The following is a 22,111-nucleotide window of genomic DNA, read 5'->3' as shown; positions in this document are numbered from 1 at the left end:
CTACAGTATACTGGTGAAAGTATGATAATCTGGGTTACTTTGCAACTTCAGGATCCCAATTGTTTAAATTCTTATTGGGACACAGAAATTTCCTTTTTTTTTTTTTTTATCAGAAAGCCAAAGGATAGTTCCTAACTAGTAAATCTAGGTGTTTTCTTTGCATCAGGTGCAACTTTACTGGTGACAATAATGTTTTTGAGATAAAAAGCAGACTTAAATCCTGAGAGAATGCATTAGGATGACCTTAAAAGCAATTTAAAACTGATTAAGGAGAACATATTGAGGGAAAGCAGTTATTTATGCCTCTTTACCAAAGTCTTATGGACTAAAACTCTAAATATTTTTTTATTTAAAAACAAGCAGAAATAATATCCACAAAGAACTGACTATACATTTGCATATTACAGACAGTTCTGAGGTCACCACAGCATAAACATGAAGGAGATGAGCGTATCTTTACATATCAACTCTCAGGTGTCTGGTTTATTTACAGGCTTACATGGAACTGAGAGGTGTCAGGATACAGAATTTTGATTTTTTTTAGCAGTGCTTTTTATACGTCCAGCTAAATACATACACCGAAATAACATTCAAACAATCTATACAACACCGCATGTGCAATTTCTTTTTAATGTAAAGATCGAAGCTTTATAAATATGATTTTACATCGTCAGTTGATCAGAGTCCTTTTCTCGTACACAGCAGGACAGCAGTGATGCTCAGCAACTTTCCTTTGCTGTAGTATTTAAGCGAAACCTAAGCTGCAGAATAATGGCATCAAACGCACAAAGCAGGAATAAAAACTGGCAGCCGGCACCGAGAAGTGCTCCCTCAATAATCAGTTACACCAACATTTAAATGGGTTTATAAGTGCTGTGTCTCTGTCTAATGACCGAGCTGCTTTCGTCTACAGGAAGTAAGGTGTCGTCGTTCTGGGAGGAATGACTCTTTCAGAGTCAGGCACTGCTCTGAACAGCTTTGGCTCCCTTGTGTTAGCGTCTTTGAAGACCATGATGGATGCGATGTTGCCGCAGCGGTAGCAGTAATTGGGAGCTGACCAAACCGTGACGAGCTTCTCATCAAACATGAACTTGTAGCCTTCGTGGACAAGCTGATGAGCCCTGCAGATGAGCTTCAGGTTGTTGATGTGAACAAACTGCAGAAATAGAGAAAGTATTAGATGTAGTTCGAAGTTCGACACCAGCCCATTAATTACACCCATTTCAAATCCCCATCTCAGCATCTGCACCGCAACCTCTTCAGTTTAAAACCTCAAGACTCTGTTATTATATCTCACATACATTATACCCACCTTAACCACATCAAACTATAGAGTTAAATCTTAGTATTAGCAGAATTATAACACTGATTGCTGACCTAAAGAGCATACCTTTTGTATTGCTGTACTTTAGATGCTAATGAGGTGCTGAATTAGGTAAAGACAAGAGAACTATTTCTAAATAAAGTCCTGAACACAGTAGTTGTATATTACCCCATTTACACTACCCTTGAAAAACTAATCCATGCCGAGACCGGTCCGAGCTCGGATCAGCTAACCAGGCCGAGCTCGGTTCTGACAACTGTTTACACATCACGCTATCTCAGTTCCTCGACCCCTCGCCTCCTAGTGACGATCTGCGGTATTACGGCCAGTTTTGAAGGAGGAAATCAAGCAGTTGGTGGCGTTAATGCACCAAAAGTTGTTTGCCAACCGCCATAAAACACAAGAAGAAAAAGACAAGGAAGGAGGAAATCAAGCAAATCAAAATGGTGGCGCCCGTCACATTCAGAAAGTTATGCTTGATTATTATTGCTGTACTTCAGTGTTTGCGGAGGGTCAGGCGAAGACGGCAACCTTTCATGGATTTACTTGAGAAAGTCGGCTTTTGTTTATAGTTGTTCTTCTTCTTCTGTTTTGTGTTGGTTGGCAAGCAACTGCCGGAGGGGCATTACCGCTAACTACTGGAATGGAGTGTGAATCGCGATGTGCAGCCAGACAGAGATGAGGCGTTCTGCTAATGCGCTCTTGTTGTCAGAGAACCGAGCCGGGGAAAAACCGAGCCGAGCCCACCTCTGGAACTGGTCTGCAGTTATCTCGGTCCGGTTGTGTCTAGCTCGGTATAGTTCAGTTTGCTTTCCATTTATGCACGATAAGTTATCTCAGTTACTGAGCTCGGACCCGTCTCGGCACAGTTTTTCAAGGGTAGTGTAAACGGGGTATATGACTTTATAATCTCTGATCCGATTTTATTCGAGGCACACTGAGTATAGAGAGGCTCCGATTAGACAGGGTGAGCAGATCTGCACACTTTCACTTCCGTCTCTGTGCTATACACAAATTAAAACAATTTCCTACGTTTGACTTGGGCATATTATGAAAAGTTATATAAAAAAAACACACCAGTGGATTTTATAAAGAAAAGCCCCACTTAATGAATCTGTGCAGAAGACAATAAATAGAGAATGTTAATAGGCCTGAATTAAAAATACAGTGAGATCTACATCTAAAGAAAAGAAAGACAGAAATAAGTGGGATGGTTTCTATGCAGACTGAGGCAGAGAGGTGATTCTTAAAAAGAAATCTGGGAAGTTTATCACGTTTAAAGTTTTTCTTTTTTTCATAAAGAGGTGAGAGATACGACGCCCCGACCTGCTCTGTCTGCCCCTCGTAATTTTGTTTTTTTGTTAAGCTCAAAGAGGATCACTATTTTATCCGTTTCCTGTCCTCCTGAATTCCTATCATGGCTAAAGTAGGGCTGAAATGATTAATCAGATTAATCGTGATTAATTGATTATTGAATGTCAACTAATTTAATAATTGGTTAATCGAGTATAGAGACTATAAAACATGCCTTTACCTGACAGAGCGACCCACTTAGAGCAGGGATTATATAAAGATTGTAAAAAATATAAAAACATTTTGCATTAAGGTAAAAAAAAAAAAAATCATCTGTCAATATGCTCTATCCAGAACTCCTCAGGTGGAAAAGTTGATTTCGTAAAAAGTCTTCTTTTAGAAGCTTTAACAAACTATCCAATTAATAAACGATAATTGTAAAAAATTAATCAACAGATTAATTGATTTGCTAAATAATCTTTAGTTACAGTCCTAGGGTAAAGTTAACTTTTTCGAATGTTTCATTCATTATTTTTGTACCAGTCTGTCCTGCTTACTTCGTACACAATGTGAGACTCCAAAACTGATTCTTTCCCCGTGTGATTAACAGATTTTATTTTGCATTTCAAACCAAAGTGGATGCGTTTTACTTCTCTCTTCCTGTCAGACCCATGAAATTACCGCTGAATTGCTGCGTAGTCCGACTAAAATAGAACCTATGAAATCCCCCTGCATAAAATCAATGGGGGTCTTATCCTCCCCATCGAATTTCAATGAGCGCTAAACACCGTGACCACGTCTGACATGATTTTCTGTCCAATCAAAGTCAAAATCAGATTTGGTGAGCTCTTGCCTTAAGGATTTGCTCCATATCTTTCCTCTATTTTCAACACCGATTCATGGCCACCTTAAACGCCCCTCTAGGTACAGTTTACCACAAATAAACAATAGCAAAGACTGATCTCCATAACTCCTGCTACAAAAAAAAAATTTTTTTTTTTTTTTAAATGCATGTTTATGTAAGATTACCTAAAAAAAATGGCTCATAACCATCTATTAAAATTAGCTATTTTTATCTACATTAGATAAACATTCATCTTAGCTGCAGTATTGGCTGGAAGCGATTCAATCAGCCCCGTCTAAAACCTCCAGAATGCGATTGGTGCAGTTTTTAGGTGTGTTTTAGTCCTTATCGTCCAATAATATAATCTATTAACAAGAGTTCAATGAATTCAGGTATTTTAAGGCCGTTGCCAACATGATTATTTTGACATCAGTCTACTGATTCCAGATATGTGCTGGGGATTTTTTGGGGCCATTTTTGAAGTAGACATTACTAGGGGTGGGTTAAATAATTGAAGAATCGATGCATCGCAATTATTACACGCAAAATTCATAATCGATGCGGGAGCCCCTCAGAATCGATTCACCTCCTGACCGTTGGGGGCGCTGTTGGCACTGTACACAGAGGTGAAGACGGCTGTGTTGGAGTCGCTAAAGGCTGCTTAAAGAGTCGCGCTGACGTGCGATGGCTGGACTTTGAGAGCGACTGACCACTACATAACCATTACGTCTCATTTCATATCAAATGAGTGGGAATTAGTTTCAAATGTGCTTCAGACCAGGCCGCTTCACAGAAGTCACACAGGGAGCAACATAGCAAACATGTTGATGGAGGCAATAAACGAATCGGGCATTACCGGAAAAGTAGCTGCTGTTGTTACAGATAATGCTGCCAACATGCTAGTTGCTGTCGATATCACTGAGCTATTACATGTTGGCTGCTTTGCCCATGTGCTCAACTTGGCATCCTAGGCTGCTCTTAAAACTCCTGCAGTCACACGGCTTCAAAAATCAGCATTGAATCGAATCGAATTGCATCGGATCGAATCGTAACAGCAATATTCGAAATCGAATTGAATCATCAGGTTCCTAACAATACCCAGCTCTAGACATTACTGCTTCTTTCTTCGTTTAATTGATAAAAATGATTGTTTAACAACTGTTTTAATTGAAACAGAAAACAAACAAGATATTAAAAACTGATAAAAAAAAGGAGGACTGGGCCATGCAAGCTCTTGTCATGGCTGCTAAATGAATCCGTGAACTAGGGAGACGCTGATACGCAACAAAAAAAATGAGAAGATCAGCAAAAAATATCAACCTGCAGATGCACAGATCTGCCTTGATTAAATCGGCTCCCATAGGTTTTGCCGACAGACCTACCTCATTTGTAACTTTTGCACCAAAGAGCCAACCGGCCCCTCTGGGACTGATGGCCCAGGTATCTACGTCCTCTGGGTCCGACCACACCAGGTCACAGAAAGCTCCTTTATGAGGGATCTCTTGATTTCGCTCGATGGTTCGGATTTGATCGAGGGTTTTGATGTCAGGAGAGAGGCCGCCGTGGACACACAGAATCTGCTCGTCCATTAGCTGACAGAGGAGACAAGAAAACAGAATCCCTCTTCTTTTTTAGTTCGCTGTAGCAAAGCTGTCTGTGCTCAAAGCATCCTTCATTTAAAAAAAAAAAAAAAACATGACATATTCCCAACTTACAGCTGCAACTGTTAGCATATCAAACACTTTGGTGCAGTATCGCCATGCGTTTGCATTCCCGTATTTGGTTTGGCACTCATCTGTGAAATATGACATTTCCCGCAGATTTTAGGGATGTTTGCAGTGGATGTCCCATCATTCTCCATTGAAATAAACCTCACCATAAAAGCCGTAGACTTGCGTAATCTGCCTGCTCTCGTGGTTCCCGCGCAGCAGTGTGATGCGGTCGGGCCACTTGGCTTTCAGCACCAGCAGGTAGGTGAAAGTCTCCAAGCTATAATATCCTCGGTCAACAAAATCCCCCTAAAGAAAACAAACGCTTGTTACAAAAAACTCAAAAATACCCTCATCCTTATATTTATTCAGATGGAAACACACAAACCATGAAGATGTAATTTGTGTCTGGAACCTGGCCGCCGGTTCGGAACAGTTCACATAGATCGTAAAACTACAACAAAAGCACAGATTGAATTAGTTTAGGCTCAACATTTTATTAGCAGAAATAGAGAAAAAAACAAGGAAAAGACTCAATTTGACAAATGAATAGAAAATATTTTACCTGTCCGTGAATATCTCCACATACTGTTACGGGTGTAGAGACAGGCTGAACGTTTGACTCCTCCAGCAGCAGATCACACACATAGTCGCATAACCTCTACATAAAAGAGAAATGGTCAGAAAGGAGCCTCTGTGGCTGATCACACACAAACCTACAGATGTTTAAAAGAAAAACTACAAACAAAGCAGGGAAAACTAATAACTCCTCCTGATTCCATTTAAAGGTTCAGTTTCTGACCAGATAAAACTGTCAATTAAAGCACAAGAAGGATTTAAGAATTTAACTGATAGATGCTGAGAATTTGACTGTCCAAATGATGTCGAGTCATTACAGGAACAATCAATCAGAATCATCTAGGAACTAGGGGTGTAAATAATCATCGTTTTGTATCGATGCATCGATCCAACAGCTGACGATCCGATGCATCGATACGTCCGCAAGATAATTGATTCATGTCTTTTTTTTCCCTCCGGTCTATTTTTATCCATTTTGTTCCTGGACGTAATTCTTCCTCCCGTGCTGCGGTGGCGCTAAACCTATTTTGCCCTCCTACATCGCTTCCTGGTTATACTCTTACAGCAGTGTGTTGCAGTGAGCTTGACACAGATATTTTTGATTTATGCTCAATATTGAAGCATGGTCTGTGCTACACACTGTGGGTCTAGATACGGCCGAGGCGAAGAGGAAGTGGGGGTGAGTTTAGTCCGACGACGGAGAGACATGAGGGCCAAAAAGAGCGGAGATCCAGCTGGAAAAAGGGTCCCAGCCTTCTCGTGCACCTCGCTCTTCTAGCTGGTCAAACTTCACGAGTTGTTTTCTGCAGTTTCGGTCACAAAAACAAAACAAGCCGGCCTCCCGCTGCGGCACTGTCTGCGGTCAGCTACAATTTGGGAGAGGAGCAGCGGAGTGTCTGTGGAGGGGGCGGGGACATCTGGAGCCGAGGTATTGCATTGCACTCATTGCACTGATTTTGTGCAGTATTTTTTGATGCGAGGCCTTTCAAAATCTATAACGCAGGGGAATTATTATTTTCAGTAAATGAGGTTTTAATAGGAATAGGTGGAGTACAACTTTTCTACTTCTATTATTTGCTGTTGTTTCTAAAAAAAAAAGAAATGCATAACGATATTAAAGCTTTCATTGATTTATTTGAAACATTGTCTAGCCTGTAAGGTGTTAAAAAACAAAAAAACAATCGAATTGAATCGTATCGTATCGTGGTGTATTCTTGAGTGTCGAAAATAATCGAATCATTGGGTCACGAAATCGATACTGAATCGAATCACCATCGTGGGTGGGTTTTACACCCCTACTAGGAACTTCAATTGCTCTTTTTAGGACAGGAAGTCCACAGATGTCTGAGGTTAGTCAGCTACACAGCAAAAAAACTAAATCTAAGTCACTTTTTCTTAAAATAAGTGCATTTTTCTTGAATTGAGGAGGTAAGTGAGACACTTTGCCAGTGGAACAAGACAATTACCATTTAAAATAAGAAAAAAAAAACAATTGCGCTGTCTTATTTCAAGTGCATGTTATCTAGTTATTTTATTTTAATGGTTAAAAATAATAACTCCGTTGGCAAATAATCTTATTTATCTACTCAAATTAAGGGTAAATACACTTCTATTAAGACATTTTTAGTTATTTCTAGATCGTTTTTGCTGAGTATTTACTAACTAGTCAAACTTAATAGAGCAGAGATGATACACAAGAATATCAGTCAGTCAAAGGTTTAATGAATTTACACAACAGCTCAACACTTCATCATGTGTCAGTTTGAATGTGTTATTTTACCCATCTTTATCCAAACTTGAGCAATTTTTAGGTCTGAAACAATAACATGTGATTAATCCAAAACTAAAAGAATCATCACATAATTTTAACTCGAGTCTAAAAAATCTAAGGCCGAAACCATTAACTGAAACAGCAACCCACTCAGAGCAGTAAATTTTAGAGACGCCCAGATTAATATATTGTTATAATATGGACTATTATTCTGTTTGATTAATATCACTTTATCAAGCCTCATCTTACAATTTCAAACTCCAAAATAAGTAATAAAAGTATGTGTGATTAGGGTTGGTGTCGATATCAGTCGATACTCAGGCTGCAGTATCGGATATCAGAGATGAAAAGGTCCTATCGGGAAAACCCCATTAATTATGTCAAAATTGTAAAATATTTCTAAATATATTATTTACATTTAGAATGAAAAACCTTTTTAGTCCTGTGAATATGTCCTACATAGAACTGTGTGGCAAAATTTGTGAGTGGTACCTTTAAAGGTACCATTTTGCAATACAGTGATAAAAAAAAAAAAAAAAAAAAAAAAAAAAAAAACCGACATATTTATCTATTACCAAAATAATCATAATTTGAAGCCCTAGCAATGTTACTTTCTAAGATTAATAAAAACTTAAATATAAAAAAATAAAGAAATTACTGTGGAAACCACATGCTGAAAAAAGAGAAAGTCCATCTATCAGTGTGCCAGGCTCGATGGAGGCCACAGCTCTCAATCCTACTCCTTACCTTTTAAAGGTCTAAACCTACTAATCAAACTAAATACTCTATTAAATTTTAGCGACAAGAAATCTAAAAGTCTGGCTATTATTAAAACCTACACTCTGAAACAGGGATAAGAATATTTTGCCATTGAACCTGCAGAGTGCGACAAGTAAAAATCCTTCACAATGTTTTTAAATGAGCTTTCTTTCTATTTCAGTCATTAAATGCTGACAATCATGGACAAAATAAGCCGTTAGCTGTGCTGTCATAGTTTTATTCATCGCATACTGTTACTAAATCTGGCCTGTAGCGTGAACATCCATAAATAACTGATGGCAGCGTTTATCTGGAGGAATTATTTCTATTAGAAAAACCATCTAAGTCACTCATAAACCTTTGCAAATCACTTCTTGTTTTATCTTTTTACTAAAGCTGCACCACTGGTGACAGAAATATCAGATGTAATCCTCATAGTTTGCCAGAATAATGAGGGAGCAGGAGATGATGGTGTTATGTTATCTCTATCCTCCCACTATGAAGAATCTGTCAACGTTCTGCTCTCTCTGCTTTTTCTCATAGTAGCTTCATCTGGTCTGTTCCTGTTTGGCTGTGACTCCATCCTGGAGAGAAATATCAGCTGTGCTGCTGCCATCAACACCTTTGTTTATAGATGTTGGATATCTGTCTGTTTTTCAGTGTAGTCCTGTTTCTCTGACTGTGACTGGCTGGATGTGCTCTCTTCATCCTCTGACATGGGAGCAGGTTTGGAGCTCATCTGCCTGGCTGTGTGTTTCCTGGACAGGGCCGCCTGTGGAGCTGATGGACAGTTGTCTTTTCTATCTCTGCTTTTGTCTCCTTGAACCCCAGTCGGCCGCTCACACTGAGCCTAGTTCTTCCTGTTAAAAGGGAGTTTTTCCTCTCCACTGTCGCTACAAGCTTAGTGTGAGGGATTGCCTTAGAGTCAATGAGTCGATGCAATCAACTGGTTTTCCTTAGATAGAACACTTTGAATCAATCTGACTGGATGATCTGGTGAACTGTAAAGTGCCCTAAGATGACGTGTGTTGTGAATTAGCGCTATATAAATAATCTGAATGAATTGAATTAAGGTCAGAATAAACAAAAACCCAGGATTCAGGTTTCACCCTTAAAAAAATGTATCTGTGGTCCTTTTACACCTTAAATAGACCTTCTCCTGGAGGAACAAGGAGGCTGGATAGGCTTTAAAAGGAAGCTGAATGGAGATAAAAACAGACCAATCCTAGAACAAAAACCTGTCAGAGGCTTTAAAAGGTTTAACACAGCAGAGGAGACTAACTCTTTAGCAGGACAGCAACTGTATATATATAACCAGTACATTTGTGTCAGACTGGCCCAGTCAAAGTAACGGGGATCACTACTGAGTGTTGTGACCTACTCTACTACTAAAAATAGGACAATAACAGGTGGGCTACCGGGTGGGATTATCATTACTGGACCAGTATGATAGCAAAACTACCACTTTAGACCTAAAATGGTGCTGCTAGCATGATTTGGTGATTTAATACCAGCTGTGTCTGATCCCAGCTTCATACCGACTGACTCAGTGCTGCTCAAACATAAACTGTTCAGTTCTGGCTTCCTGTCCCTAAACAGCAGCTTAGCATCGACAGCTACAGCAAGCTAACATCACCTTCATAACCACAGACAGTGCTGCCATTCACTGCTAAACCCTAATCTGGTTAAAACACAAACTTCTCATTTACCTTGAGGTCGTTTTCTGGGAGATATTTACACTGTTTGGCAATCTCCGCGTATTTATCCAAATCTAGCGGCGCCATTGTAGCGCGAATAGTTCACTCCTTCGCGCTTCCTGTGACGCTCCGGCGCAGATCCTATTGGTTTACCCTCTGGCGCCATCTAACGTCAGCCTGAACAAACTTCACATAAGTCAATCAGTGGCTTACAGTTTGACAAAGTTCAACTGGAATAATCCTGCTAAATATTTAATATAATACAAGAACATTTCACAAAACTGGTTAAAGATACCTTAAAGAAATTGATTAATCCGAAATTCATATTGAATAGGGAACAATGCTTGTGAAGGTTCTCTGTCATCCAGGTCATAGTCATTCCAAAAACTTGCAAACCAAATCCAGTGGATTGTTTTTCATTTTTCTATTTTTTTTTTGAATAGGAAAAATAATCACTTATGCAAAGCTTTTAATTTATTTAGTATTTGGAAAGCAGCACACAAATAATGCTCAAGATCCTTTTACGTGTATTTTGTAGATTATCTTCTGCTGTAAAAACTTCATGTAATAATAATATATAATAATGTAAAAATAAACAATAATGCAATCAAAACTCTTTCTCTTGAAATATTAAAAAAATATATTGTAAGAAAAGTTGCTTTTCAAACTCCAGAAAAGTTTCTTCTGCCTTTTAGTACACAGAATGTTCTCTCTGAATGTGCTTTTGTATAATCCCATGTCAACAATTTTACACACTGTATATTTTGCCATATTTTCATATTTTATGTGTTCCCATTTATTACGTATGTATTTCTATGTTTTGTGATAAAAATCAATGGTAATGCCACATTGCACAGATTCAGACTGCAACATGTTTGTATTGTTTTTTGATGCAATTTTTAACAAATGTTAAATGTGCATAATTTTATTCACATGGTATAAATTTAACGCAAGATGGAGTTCCCTATTCGTAGGTTTAGTGGTTTTATATTTTCCCACCCTTGTGTTTATCCCCATGCTTCCATTTGCAATCAACCTTGCTGTTGTGACAGGTGAATTTTCCCAGTTAGGGGCAATTAAGATTATTCTATTCCATTCTATAATATTGTATTGTATTATATTATGTTCTATTATATTATATTCTGTAAAACAATGAGAAATATTAATAAAAAGGAAGAAATGGTAAGGAACAAATTTGAAGAAAAAAGTGAGGACTAAACATAATAAAATGTAATGCAGATTAAATTGAAGGAATGTAACCTTGATCTGTTCATGTGAAGTTAGCCTTTACCTCTGTTGTGTCTAGGTAACATTTTAAGATCTATGTGTAACACAGACCTTCCAGTGTTGCTGGTTATGGACACCTGGAACCTTGAGATTTTTTTCTCTTCGTGATAAACTTCCAATAAAAACTGCAGGGAAATTTTAAGAAGAAATTAACATCGCCATAATAATCTGTATAAGAGTAACTTCCTTAATTATTCAGCTCTTTTTGTGGGAAGAAGTTTATATGTATTATTTTGTAGGGACAATACCCAGAAGATTCACCTCTCACCTTATTACTTGAGTAAAATTTACTCAAACTTTTCAACTCTTCCACTGTAAGTAACTTGAGGTATTCAGATCAGGTGGAAATACAACAAACTGTTGATATTGGCAGTAAGAAATCGTTACCCTCTCCCAATATATGTATAATTATCACTGCAATTTGTATGTTGAAAATATTAATTTGGAAAATGGTTTCTACTGCATGAATTTGTATTTTAGTAACAAATTATTTTATTCTTTAAAATGCAAGAAATTTCACATGTCTGTCTGACAACTTTTTTTATTTGAATAAAAAAGTTGAAATAGTGCTACTCTTACTTGAGTACAAATTTTGTATACTCTGCCCAGCTTTGGCTTCCTGCTGCAGCTGTATCCAATACCAACGACAAACTTTATTCAATTCAATTTCTATTCAGTTTATTTATGTATCACCAATTCACAACACATTCATAGATTTATAATAATAGGATCATTAGCGTATTTATAATCTATGTCAGACACACCACAGAGAGACATTAATCTTACAATTTATCTGAGCTTTACAACATACATCATACAATTTTTTTTTATTTGTTTGTTTTTTTTATTCATCAGTATAGCAGAAGTCAGAGGAACTCAGGAGAAGGAGGATGCTGCGTTTTATGAGAAGCGTATCAAGTTTTCTATACTTTGACCACCAGGGGGCGATATAAACACGCACCTGAGGTATGCTAAGTAACTTTTCCAAAAATCAACGTGAAAGAACATTTATGAGCATTTTATCATCCCCATAATTAACATTTATTAAATAACTAATAATTAATTAATTAAGTAAGAGTCAGATATTTAAATCTCTCTGTAAGGTGTCCGAAATAAAGTGAAGTATCTCAAACAGAACTTAGGATGTTTTAACTAACCAAACCGTTAAGATGAAGGAAATATTTTCACACACAAAAAAAAGAAAGAAAGAAAGAAACAGAAAACGAAAAGAAATACTGAACGAGTACAAACAGGTTATCAGCTAATAGTCTAATATGACTGTAGGAAAAAACAATATTTATGAAACAAGCCTGCACCTGTCACAACCTGTGGGAGCGTAAAGTGGATAAACCATGTAAAACATATATAAATCCTTTATCATATGTTGTGGTTATACAGGATTATACGTAAACTAATGAGCCTATTATTTTATATTTATGAATGAGTTATTTAAATGCTGATGTTTGACAGGGGAAAGGGTTCGTTTGATAATAATCTACACATTTAGCCCCGGTAAAGGATCGTCCAATCAGCGATTAAAACGGCTCTAATGGACCGCCTTCCGGGGCTCTTATTGGCTGCTGAGCCTGTCAGTCTGTGTCGGCTGCTAGGTTGCAGTGAGACTGAAGTGTTGTCGGTAACAAACAGCAGCGTTACACCGCCGGGGGACATCAATGGTGGAGAAGGCGTTGATTCCGGGCCAGGTCTGAGAGAGACCGTTAGTGGGGCTTATGGAGAGCTGAGGCCGAGGATGCGGTTAACGTCCTTAATGATGTTCACATCCACAGCCCTGCTATTCATTCTCATCGGATATATCGGGTTTGCGGAATCTGCCCCTCGCATCAGTCCCAGCGATGCGTCGCCTGTCTCCGGTAGGAAGTCCGGCTCAGCCTCCCACACCTGGGACCCCTTCCTGCCCGGCACCGCTTCATCTGGGATCAGATCCGGGTTCGGTCCTACGGCTGGAATCCCCGGCAGCTCCGGCTTTAAAACGGCAACCACCTTCCAGCCTCCGACGGATCCGACCACCGCCACCAGTCGCTCCACTGCCCTCCGCGGCTCTGGGATCATCTCCCCCAATAAGGAACCGATAACAGCGCCGAGCTCCCGGCTGACCGGGACGCGCAAACGCTCCACCGAAGCTCAGACACTTTACAGCCCGGAGAAAACGCTGCAGACCATGGTGTCCATGGTTTCCCAGCACACCACCAACGATGCCTGGGCTGCGGACGCCGCGGATCCACCTGATACCTCAGTGGAGAACCAAGGTGAGCCATCCGGACCATCCGCCGCTTTCAGGCCGGTTTTTGTTGCACACAGAAGCAAACAAGGCGGCCGCGTCCGACACAGGCTGCTGGAGCCCCGCTCTGTGATTTTGACGCAGACAGCGACCATAAAAAGAAGCCAACAATAGGCAGATCCCTCCAGTCTCTACACTGCACCCTTTGAAATCACTAAAACATCCAGAAAATGACACATTTCCACAGGATGCATGCTGCAGCTTTCCCTGTCTGGCCTTTGATGTGATCTGTAGGCCTTTTTGTTAGAGGAGGATCAAGCCACATATTCCAGTGGGCTGCAGGGGAGGGGGCTGTGAGGGGGTGTAAGGTGCTTCTGGTGTTGCTCGGTGAAATCTTCCCATCCAAACATCATTCCACTTGCATGTGGAGTGAAAGCAGCCACCCAGGGCAGCAGCTGCTCCATCCTCTCAGTATTGTTGTTTTGATGGCATCTGCAGCATCAGAACAAGGCCATCCAACCAAAATGGCCAAGCAGGCTAAAGCCATGAATGAGCAATGACAGTGGGGCCCCTCCGCTCTTACACCCCACACACATCCCAGCCTCCATGTGGATGTGTTGTTCTGTCAGCACAGCAGACAGATGCTGAAGCTTTTTAACCGGAATGGCTGGAAGTGAAAATCCAACCAACCGTTCATGTTATTATGGGGCCTGGATTTACATTGTTTACCTCAGTCTAAACATACAAAATCGTTTTCTTGTGCAATTTGGGATATTTTTTTAATCCTAAATGGTTCGTATATATGTATATGCATGTATGTATGTATGTATGTATTTATATATATACAGAGGCGTAGCCAAATTTTAATAAGGGTGGCCAGGTAATAACCAATGTAAACTGAGGGGTGGCCAAAAGTAGACAGGCACTAAAACCTCAGGGTCAATCTACACTGTTCCTACAGGAAAATTAAAGAGCAAAACATCCATATTTTCTAAATAAAGACAAATTATACTTTCCCACAGACTTCACTAACAAATAGACGCGTATATTTCAACATCCTTGCTTTCTACATAAAAGGTATATTGGATAAAATTCTTTCAGGTCTGAGTTTTGGGTGAACATCGTTTCCATTGTCATTACTTACCTACTTTTATCAATAATTATTATGCATAAAAATTATATTTACAAATACTAATATCTATATAAATTGATCATTAATAAAATTTAAAATAGTTGTTTATCTATGATTTCACTGAAGACTCCCAGATGACTTGCAGAGACGCATAATTTTCTCTTTACCCCATAAAACACAAAATGTAGTTCTGAAAAGAGCATTAATTCTGTACTTATCATCTTTAATGTTAGTATATTGATGTGCAGAATTAACCACAGTGTTTTTGTTCTCAAGTAATTGTTAATATATAAAAAATTAAAATTTTTTGCCACCATCTGTATTAGAGGGAAATAAATGGTAGAGGTGGCCACAGGGGTGGCCAATGATTTGCTGGCCCCCATCTAGCTCCGCCCCTATATATATATATATATATATATATATATATATATATATATATATATATATATATATATATATATATATATATATATATATATATATATATTATATATATATATATACTTCAAGAGAAACAATACCTCAAATCCAAATTCTCTGTGCAAATAAACTGTAGATATTTAGTCATAAGAGCCCCATATCTGCATATTATGGTGGACATTTTAACATTTTTGTTTAACTTGTTAACTGACTACATCTAAATCCCTGAAAATGCATGAATTAATTTGGCTGCTGCTGTTGAACCCTAGGGAAGGACTAGGCTGCCATATATAACTGTAGTATAGCAGCAGTAGTCCACACACAGGATGTGACAGTTAAACATGTTTATGATATAGGTGATATAGGTGATGAAATGAGGCTACTAAATGAGGCTACTGTGGTTAAATATTTCAGTTATTTAAAATGGTAGCAAAATTATATCAATATGTTCAATTTACCTGGAACTGGGAGTGATGTAATCTTCCAGGTGTGAGTGTCCCTACCTGTATGATTGGAGTACAAATAGATAACACCATAAACCATCCAAGTCAGTCAGGAGTTGCTCACATAGCGAGCATTGAATGTTATCAGCTATTAATGAGCATGGGATCTTTTTTAAGGTGGATTATTTAGTCTCATCAAATTCAATGTCATCCCAACCAGACTCTTGAATGTTTTGGTTTCACTGCGATTTTTAGAAAAGGATAAACAATTTAATGCAGTTGCAAATTATTTTTAAGACAGTTTTCAAGTACAAAACGAAGAAATAGAATGAAGAAGGAAATCTGTCCCAGATCATTTTTGTTTGGGCTTTGATATAACATTAAAATAACAGTTTTAGAGGCAGGAGGAAGGTGAACTCTGCTTCGGTTTCTTCCCTGCTGCACACAGATCCAGTCCCATCTACATCAAACCTGTTGTGTAACTTTAGAGAAGCTGCCCCAGGTCCCTTTATACACCTGAAGGAAGCTGCATTTTAAGCATGGACCACAGTGTCTGTGCTGAATGAGGCATTCTTCGGACGTCACAGTTCTGCAGGGGTGATCGGAGATGACAGACCGTTAGACTGAACTCTACACAACAGCGTCACTAAACGCCTTTATCAGTTAAATGAAACTGAAAGCTGCAGATGAACCAAAATATAATTAATAATGAAATGCCAGAGATGCTAAAGTGTCTGCTTTCTTTGTCTGCTGAGCCCAGAAAGAAGACAAACAGCGGCGCCTTCAGTTGCCACACCTAACTTGACATCAGATAAATAATAGATTGACTCTGTGCTCTAAAGTGTTATCATCCACATGCCTGACATCATATCATCAGGTTGGGCTTAAATGGTTGAGTTTGATCTTGATGTGCAGCACAGCAGCTCTCAGTTTGAACCAACGTGACTAGAGATTGTTCTTTAGAAAAGACAGAAGCAGGATTTTAGTTTTGATTTAGTAGATTTGGGTGGGTACAGTCATGAGTTGGTAAGGGAATTAGCAGCCCTGCCCTCTTCTCAAACATCTAGCTCTTTGCTTTCCCCTCCCAGGGGTTACAGGCAGCACGGTTAGGCCATTCCTGTGTCAAATTTCTATGCTTTTAGACCCCAAAACTGTCTTCCAGTGTCGCTGATGAAAGAAATCTGGAGCAGCGTCGCTGAAACTTGATCAAAGCCTGGTGGCTTAACATCAGCGTTGGCCTTTATAAGTTTGTGATGCACGCTGGATTAATGGGTTTCCTGTTTTCTGTTTTCATCTGCTACACAAAGAAGATCATACTGAGGGGGTGGGGTGCTTGGGTTGCTGTAATAACATGCAGTTGCAGTTCAATATATTATTATTATTGTTTAAAAAAAGCCAATTTTTGTAATTAATCACCTTAAAAATACTTTGATTTAAATTTAACCTTTCAGAAGGCCATTCAGTTCCTTTATGACCAATAGTGAAAGTTAAAAATGTCCCATTTTGCTTAAATGGCACCAGTACCGCTGTTTTAGGATCCTATTTATAGACAGGACTTTGAATGAAGTACAGCTGATTCAGCGATCGTTTTTATGCCTATACAATAATCTTACCAAGTAAAAAAAAAAAAATCAGTAATTTTTTTTTTCTGTGTCACGATTAAAACATATCCCTCTAATCCCTGAAATGTTTTTTTTTTTAAGATTAGAGAGGTCTTAAGACTGTTAAAAAGAATATCAGGAAGAACATTCTTCTCATATGCTGACATTTTGTTTTCTTCACTGCTAATCTCTCTAACCTTTAATTTTTTAGACCTTAAGGATTTTTTTTCATTTCAGCTCTGAACTAAACATTCTGATCCAGGCCACTTAAATTGCATTCCTTGTGGGCTGTTTTCCTGTATCTTTTATCCGTGTCTCTAATGTAACTTACCTTAATTAAATAATCGGGTTGTTAGCATGACTCGGCAGAACTTAGCTGCATGATGAGGAGGTTATTTGTTCATTTGATTCAGGCATGTTGGACCAGAGACATGTCTAAAAGTTCCACGACGATTTCATCAGTCAACTCATTTAAATTATGGACTAAGATTGTTGAAAATATCAATATTCCGGAAATACCACACCAACCTGATAGGGTATCAATGCTTAAAACAAGTGTTGTTTGTATATTTTTGCCTTTATTAATATTAGATTTCTGGATTATAGATGTGTTAAAAGAATAACACTTCAAATCACCATTTATATTTGTTTTATTTGGACATTTATTTAACTGCCATCAGGATGCTGTTAAGAAATCATGTTCCATGTTGACTTGATAAAGTTTTTCATACTGATAAAAATATTTCTATGCCTTATAGTTATGTCTTTTTTTTACCCTCTGGGTATTAAAATGGTGGTGATTATCGAGTATTGATAACAAGTTTGGACTTTTATTTTGTCACAAGCCTAATATAAACATGATTATTGGCTAAAAGGGACTCTTCTCATATGGTGGTATGAAATATAAAGTTGTATGTTATCAGTAGAGCAGGGTAAAAAAAATCGATTTAATCGATTTTGAATCGATTGCAAAATCGATGTCTAGGGAATGAGATCAATTAGTTTTATAGTGACGCGCGTGACGTTCACATTCAAATGAGCAGGAAAGATGCACTCAAGATTAATTTAAGCCAGACAGCTGCAAATATACCCAATAGGTTCACTGAAGACATTAACAAATGGGGGCTGACCAGAAAACACCCTGTAGTTGTTACAGACAATGCTGCAAATATGTTTTTTTTGCATTGAAGATAATGCAGCTCATGCACGTCTGCTGTTTCACGTCTGTGTCACGTCTGCTCGCTCGAGTGAGGCTTCACTTTTTCACTTTTCACAAACAAGTTTGCACCTTTGAGACAGTTTTGTTAACATCTCATGTTTAAACTGTCCGATTTATAAGTTTGCACTTTGTGTTTAATATGACAGGAAAAAATAAAATTTTGAAACATAGTTTAACCACTTTCATTATTGTAAAAACAGATTGAATAGAAATTAATCGATTTAGAACTGTATGAATCAAAATCGAATCGATTCAGGACTATGGCGATATACCCAGCCCTAGTTATCAGCATATTTTACGATATGAACTACAGGAAACATGTTATTTAATAAACTGGATGGAAAATGGAGCCTCAAAGCACCCCACATATAATGTTTGTTGCAACATAGATGTATAACCACTAAATAGAACAAAGTAGCTGGGTCTGAAAAGTAGAGTTTTCTAGTTAGACCAGGAAAGTGGAAAACCAAACATGGAAAAATACTCAACGAAAAGATCTCGTTTTGTGGCCGACATTCGTTTAAAAAATAAGTTTTTATATTTATGTTGTGGGGATTTTCTCTAAAAGAGGAGAAAACTGATCATTTTAAATGCTTACTGGATTTTTATTCTAAATGATTTTTTGTTTTCTTCTTTAAACCTGTAGGAAAAAAAACTGATTGTTTGAACAATGACTCCCTGTTGAGGTAAATTTTGGGATGTTTCACTTCTGTGAAAATCTTTAGGTCACCTGTTTCAGATCTGCTCCATGCTGCCACATTTATGAGATGTTTAAACTTTTGTTTCAGGGAAGAAAAAGATGATCTATGAGAATACAGGAGCTCATAGTGCAGCAATCTAAAATAAAACTACATCTGCACCTTCCATTCCATCCAACAGGCATATTTAAAGGCTTTGTCTTTCTTCTTTCATTGCAAACCTCTTCCCTCGTGGTCAATCAGAGGCGGTGTGCAACTGCAGCAGCGGCAGTGAGGGGATCGACGATCCGGACAAATGCAACCAGAGCACCGGTCAGTGTTTGTGCCTGACGGGCTACGCCGGCCTGCAGTGTGACGAGTGTGAGGAGGAGTACTTCACCAACGGCACCAGTGGCTGTCTGCCCTGCTCCTGTGACTCTTTTGGCGCAGTACACCTCAACTGCGACAGGTCAGGGTCCTTTTCTTCCATTTGCATTTTACCTTTGTGAGGACTGTTTTTTGTTGAGACCCCACCAGTGGCTGTGCTGCAGTAGACCACAAGCTAATTCCAGACTGAACTAACAAAGACCTAAAACAATGGTTCGACAGCCATACTCCTATTCTTTCTAAACATTGACTCACACAATGAAACAGTTGGATTTATTTTCTGTCTGATTTCCTCTATTCTTGTGAATAAGCTGTTATCGTCCGTCCCAGAGCCTCCATATTTTTGGGTGTGTAACCTTGTGTTTCTGGAAGGAAAAGAAAAGCTGTGAGAGCTCTGCAGCCCCGAATGCAGCACTCTCACCCAAAATTAACATGTGCACCACGCTGTTTTGTTCCCATCAGGGCTTATTGAGCCGCAGCCTATAAATCCACCTCCACCGCCACCACCGTGCAATTTACTAGGCAACTGAATGCTAATATAACTGTTTATTATTCAACCAAACTGTTTGCGTTGTGCAGGTGGTTTGGGGGGTTTTTGGGACCACTCTGACAAAGGTTTCCATAAGAAAGAGATAACCTTGACCTTGATTTTATTTTTTTTACGTTTGTGACTTGCAACCATTTCCTCTTTAAACAGCTGTATCCATTTAAAATATTGATCTATTTCGTCCATGAATCATAACAGCCTGGGTAATTCCCTTTACTTTATCTCCTATTTAAAGAGAGAGTTCAGACTTTTTATGAGGGTTTTCTAACAGCACATACTCATAACTCTTTGCATTTGAATTTTGAGAAAACACTGATTCGTTTTTTAACTATCTGGCTCTGAAAAGTTTATATTACAGTTATTTACACAGACAGGGGTAGGTAGCTTTTTGACCTTCCATGAGAAGGAAACACATGCTGGGAAATGGAGGTTAAGCATCTTTATTTTAGAGTAATTATCTCAGACTTTTATCTCATAAATAAAATGGTGTAAAGCTTTTATGCTAAAGGTTGTTAAAGCTATGCTCACAAAAATCAGATGTATAAAACCTTGTGCATGCATGTTTTTGTTCAACTTTGCTTCATGTGTCCCAGTTTGTAAGAAATCTGGTGCAGCTGCAGGTGCTTTCTGCATCACCTGCACCACCAATGAATAATTATGCAAAGTAATTGATTATTAAAATAATCGTCAACTAACTTAGTAATTGATTAATCGTTAAAAACACGACATAAAAATTTTGCATTTCAGATTAAAAAAGTTTTTCAGATTAAAAGAAATGTTTTCGTCTGTCATTATGCTCGATCAAGAACTCCACAAGTGGAAAAGAATTAGTTTCACCTGGTTTGATTTCACAAAAAGTCTTCTTTAAGGAACCTTATGTTTCTGATTATTAATCGATTCTTCCAAAAAATAATCAATTTCCAAAACACTTGTTGGTTGGCTGCATCCCCAGAAATATTAATATCACAAATCCCTGCGAAGAACACAATATTTACTTGCAGCTGTATTCTAAGTATGCTGGTTTGCACTTTGTCAGTATTTCATGCAGCAGGTTGGATGGAGCAAACATGTAACTAGACTGCAATCCCAAAGATACTTTCGCTCAAAGAGCAAAAATGGAAAAATGACCAAGAAAAATGTGGATTTATCACCAGATGTATCATCATCTCACTTTCAACAGGATGTAAAAATAGAAAATTGATATATTTTGGTAAGGAACTTTACCTGCAAAATGCAGCAAGACTAGAATGTTAACAGTAACCAATGAATAACTATGCATAGTAGTATAAATACCTGGACATTCTCACCAAGTCGAAACAACCTTGGCCGTAAGTTATACAAAAAATAGAAAAAGGTCTAATAGTTTTTCCAAAGCAATTTTAAAACAATATTAAACTTAGTGACATGCTATCATATAGCAGACTGGACATACTGAGTTATTTAAGTTATTTAATGGAAGATGAAGTGGAAACTCTGGAGGCAGCAACAGGGAAATGGTGTCAAAGGAACCCGGTTCAGCTGCAGTCTATAGTAGATGTTTTCATCCTGTCAGTCTGCTCCCTCCGAAATACTCTGGCTGTTAAGAACCCCAGCATAGCGAGAAGCTAAACTGGCCCTGGCAACAAGCGTTTCCTCCTAGTTTCACTCTGTAACCCTGAGGTCAGCCCCCTGCAGAGCTCCAAAATAATTCCTTTGAGCTAATCCGGCTAATAAGCCACACATGATCATGTAGGGCAGTACGATCTCTGACGACACACTCCCTCTGACTTCCCACAGTGCGAAAGCTGTCATCATTTCACAATTAGGCACAAATTTACACAGCAATCTACAGACATTTGTGATTGTCTGCAGCTTATCAACATAAAAAATAATCACACCACACAAATCAGACGTTCATCTTAACAAAAACAGATCACAGGTGATAGTGTATCCTAAAAATAACTATGTTGAGTGATTATTTTTGCATGATATAATTGAATCATAAATCATTAAATCAATGATAATATGGATGTATTATAGCACCTTTATTTACTGTGAGTTTAATTTGACCTAAATCATAAAGTTAAATACATTTCTGAAGCCTGGCTATTAGTTTATTAGGAAACCTGTCTGCCTAATGTGTTGATGTGAAGTTTCCCTCCATCAGGATGCTGTTATTATTACTCATGATTGTTCGCGACTCA

General features: G+C 38.3%; 2 protein-coding genes across 2 annotated transcripts in view; one reads left to right on the top strand and one right to left on the bottom strand.

Moving 5' to 3' along the window:
* Positions 1 to 326: 326 nt before the first annotated feature.
* On the bottom strand, positions 327 to 10,128 carry LOC119789298 (serine/threonine-protein phosphatase 6 catalytic subunit). The gene is made up of 7 exons (XM_038294126.1): positions 9,989 to 10,128; positions 5,736 to 5,831; positions 5,559 to 5,624; positions 5,338 to 5,479; positions 5,177 to 5,256; positions 4,844 to 5,053; positions 327 to 1,156 (listed from the first exon to the last, which is right to left on the bottom strand). The coding sequence occupies exons 1-7, from the start codon at positions 10,061 to 10,063 to the stop codon at positions 908 to 910; spliced, it is 918 nt and encodes a 305-aa protein (XP_038150054.1). The 5' UTR covers positions 10,064 to 10,128; the 3' UTR covers positions 327 to 907.
* Positions 10,129 to 12,867: 2,739 nt separating this feature from the next.
* LOC119789286 (multiple epidermal growth factor-like domains protein 9) overlaps positions 12,868 to 22,111 on the top strand; it is a 52,932-nt gene continuing 43,688 nt past the window's right edge. Inside the window, exons 1-2 of the mRNA XM_038294109.1 lie at positions 12,868 to 13,530; positions 19,259 to 19,463. Of these exons, the coding sequence (XP_038150037.1) occupies positions 13,014 to 13,530; positions 19,259 to 19,463 (722 nt within the window). The 5' untranslated portion in view covers positions 12,868 to 13,013. The remainder of the gene's footprint in view (positions 13,531 to 19,258; positions 19,464 to 22,111) is intronic.

This window comes from Cyprinodon tularosa, unplaced genomic scaffold (assembly GCF_016077235.1).
Source record: "Cyprinodon tularosa strain WSP-4 unplaced genomic scaffold, ASM1607723v1 ctg334, whole genome shotgun sequence".
NCBI lineage: Eukaryota > Metazoa > Chordata > Actinopteri > Cyprinodontiformes > Cyprinodontidae > Cyprinodon > Cyprinodon tularosa.
This window is presented reverse-complemented; position numbering and strand designations above follow the sequence as displayed.